This window comes from Lathyrus oleraceus, chromosome 2 (genome assembly GCF_024323335.1).
Source record: "Lathyrus oleraceus cultivar Zhongwan6 chromosome 2, CAAS_Psat_ZW6_1.0, whole genome shotgun sequence".
Classification (NCBI taxonomy): domain Eukaryota; kingdom Viridiplantae; phylum Streptophyta; class Magnoliopsida; order Fabales; family Fabaceae; genus Lathyrus; species Lathyrus oleraceus.
The window spans coordinates 460920943-460923321 of record NC_066580.1 but is presented as its reverse complement, the minus strand read 5'-3'; the positions used below and the strand labels follow the sequence as shown (position 1 = coordinate 460923321).

At 43.9% G+C, this 2379-nt stretch overlaps 1 protein-coding gene across 1 annotated transcript; it reads left to right on the top strand.

Moving 5' to 3' along the window:
- Positions 1-327: 327 nt before the first annotated feature.
- LOC127123733 (uncharacterized) lies at positions 328-657 on the top strand. The gene has a single exon (XM_051053933.1). It carries the CDS (start codon positions 328-330, stop codon positions 655-657), a length of 330 nt encoding a protein of 109 aa, XP_050909890.1.
- Positions 658-2379: the final 1722 nt, after the last annotated feature.

Sequence of the window (2379 nt, the reverse complement as noted above, 5' to 3'; positions counted from 1 at the left end):
TTCTTCTTCTCCCTCCTTGAAGTATGTCGCCGCAACAGGACTCTCATCCTCTGTACCGCCATCGAACACGAGAACCACCTTATTCTCTTGCCTTCCGCCTCTGTTCGCGCCACCTCCATCGCACACCATCGTGCATAAGGACCCATGCGATTTCGATCCTTGTTCTACAATCGACACCTCTGTATCACACCAAAACCGCACCTTCTCTCCTCCACAAATCAGTCGCTATTGTTTGCATTTTGTACGTGTTTTCACAAGTGGTTCTGTTATGTACGTGTTTTCACCTATCTCTACTGTTTGTGTGTTTTCACTGTTCCACCTGCAGCCATGTCTGATTCAGACCATTTAATACACAGTGACGCCGATACCCACAAATTCGCTGATACTGGTGATTTCGTCCAGCCCAAGAACACCATGTTTCGAGGTTCCAAATCGGAGTTTCATCTCGCTCTTGCCGTCTCCAATATTAGGAACCGCATTCCTATTATTCTTGAGATGGAAAAAGATCAATATGGTACCTGGGTCGAGCTTTTCTGCGTCCATGCTCGCTCACATCGAGTCCTGCATCACATCGTTCCATCTATCGGAAAAGAGCCATCAGCTGTTACCGACGCCAACCATGAACAATGGTCCACTCTTAATGCCACCTTTCTTTAGTGGATTTATTCCACTATTTCTACCTATTTGCTTACCACTATTCTGGAACTCAACTCCACTGCAATGGAAGCATTGAATTTCTTGGAAGATATTTTTCAGGACAACCAATATGCTCGTGCTGTCACTCTTGAGCAAGTGTTTTCTAACACTTGTATGGAGGATTTTCCCAATGTCTCTGCTTACTATCAGCGTCTTAAGATTCTTTCTGATCAGTTGAGAAATGTCGGCTCCCCTGTTAACAATCATCGTCTGGCCCTTAACCTGATCTCTGGTCTTCAAGAAGCTTATCACAGTGTTGGTACTTTGATTCGCCAAAGCAACCCTCTTCCGGTATTCTATCAGGCTCGTTCCATGCTCACTTGGAAGAAGCCGGTATGGCTAAGATGGCAAACACAGGCTCTCATGCTGCTATGCCCACCACTCAGCCGAAACCTACTGAAAACACCTCTCGGTGTGGCGACCGCTGCCCCGACAACCATTCTCGCTCCCGTGGCAACCAGGGTCACGGAGGGGGACGTGGTAACTGAATTGCATCTCAGTCTGGAGCTCCCAATGCTCTCTCACATTGGTCTGCTCCTCCTTGGCAACAGCAACAATAGTACCCAACCTAGCAACCATGGGGTTGGACTCCACCACCATGGACTATGCCACCGTGTCCATATCCCACCTCTTAGAGGACATGCCCTGTCGGTCCTTCTAAGCAGCCAGGCATTCTAGGACAGCATCCTCAAGTGTATGCAACCTCTACCTCATCTCAGATACCGACAGATATTGAGACCGTAATGCATACTATGTCACTCCACACTCCTGACAATCAGTGGTACATGAACCCGGGCGCAACATCTCATACAGCCGCATCACAAGGTAATCTCTCGTCTTATTTTCCAATAAGTAATTCAAATCAGAAAGTCATTGTTGGCAGTGGCCATGGAATTCCAATTCACGGCACCGGACGCACACAAATAACCACTTCACCTTAACCATGTCCTGCATGCCCCAAAAATTATTAAAAATTTAATTTCTGTGAGACGACTCACCACTGACAACAATGTTTCAATATCCTTTGACCCTTTTGGTTTTACTGTCTCTGATTTTCATACGGGGATCACCCTTCTCAGATATGACAGTCATGGAGATCTTTATCCAGTTCCAACTCCTCCCAGTTTTGTCGATCTCACATCCAGTCTTTGGTATAGTCGTCTTGGTCATCCTGGCGTGTCTGTTTTGAATTCCCTTCGCAAAAATAAGTTCATATATTGTGACCCTTTTAATTCTGCTGCCGTTTGTGACTATTGTATTTTAGGCAAACAGGTCAAATTGCCATTTTTTGATTCTCAAACTACGACTTTGATGCCTTTTGACATTTTACATAGTGATTTATGAACGTCTCCAATTTTAAGTTCTGCTGGTCATAAATATTATGCCTTATTCTTAGATGATTTTACAAACTTCTTATGGACTTTTCCTATTAGCAGAAAATCACATGTGTTTGAAACGTTGAAGTCACTTACTCAACTCATTCAAACTCAATTTTTGTAAAAAGTCAAAACATTTCAATGTGACAATGGCGGTGAATATAATAATGAGCTTTTTCAAAAATATTGAACTGATCATAGTCTAGCTTTCCGTTTCTCTTGTCCTCGCACATCCTCATAAAATGGGAAAGCGGAACGCAAAATACGAACCATTAATAATATGATATGCACTATGCTAGCTCATTCT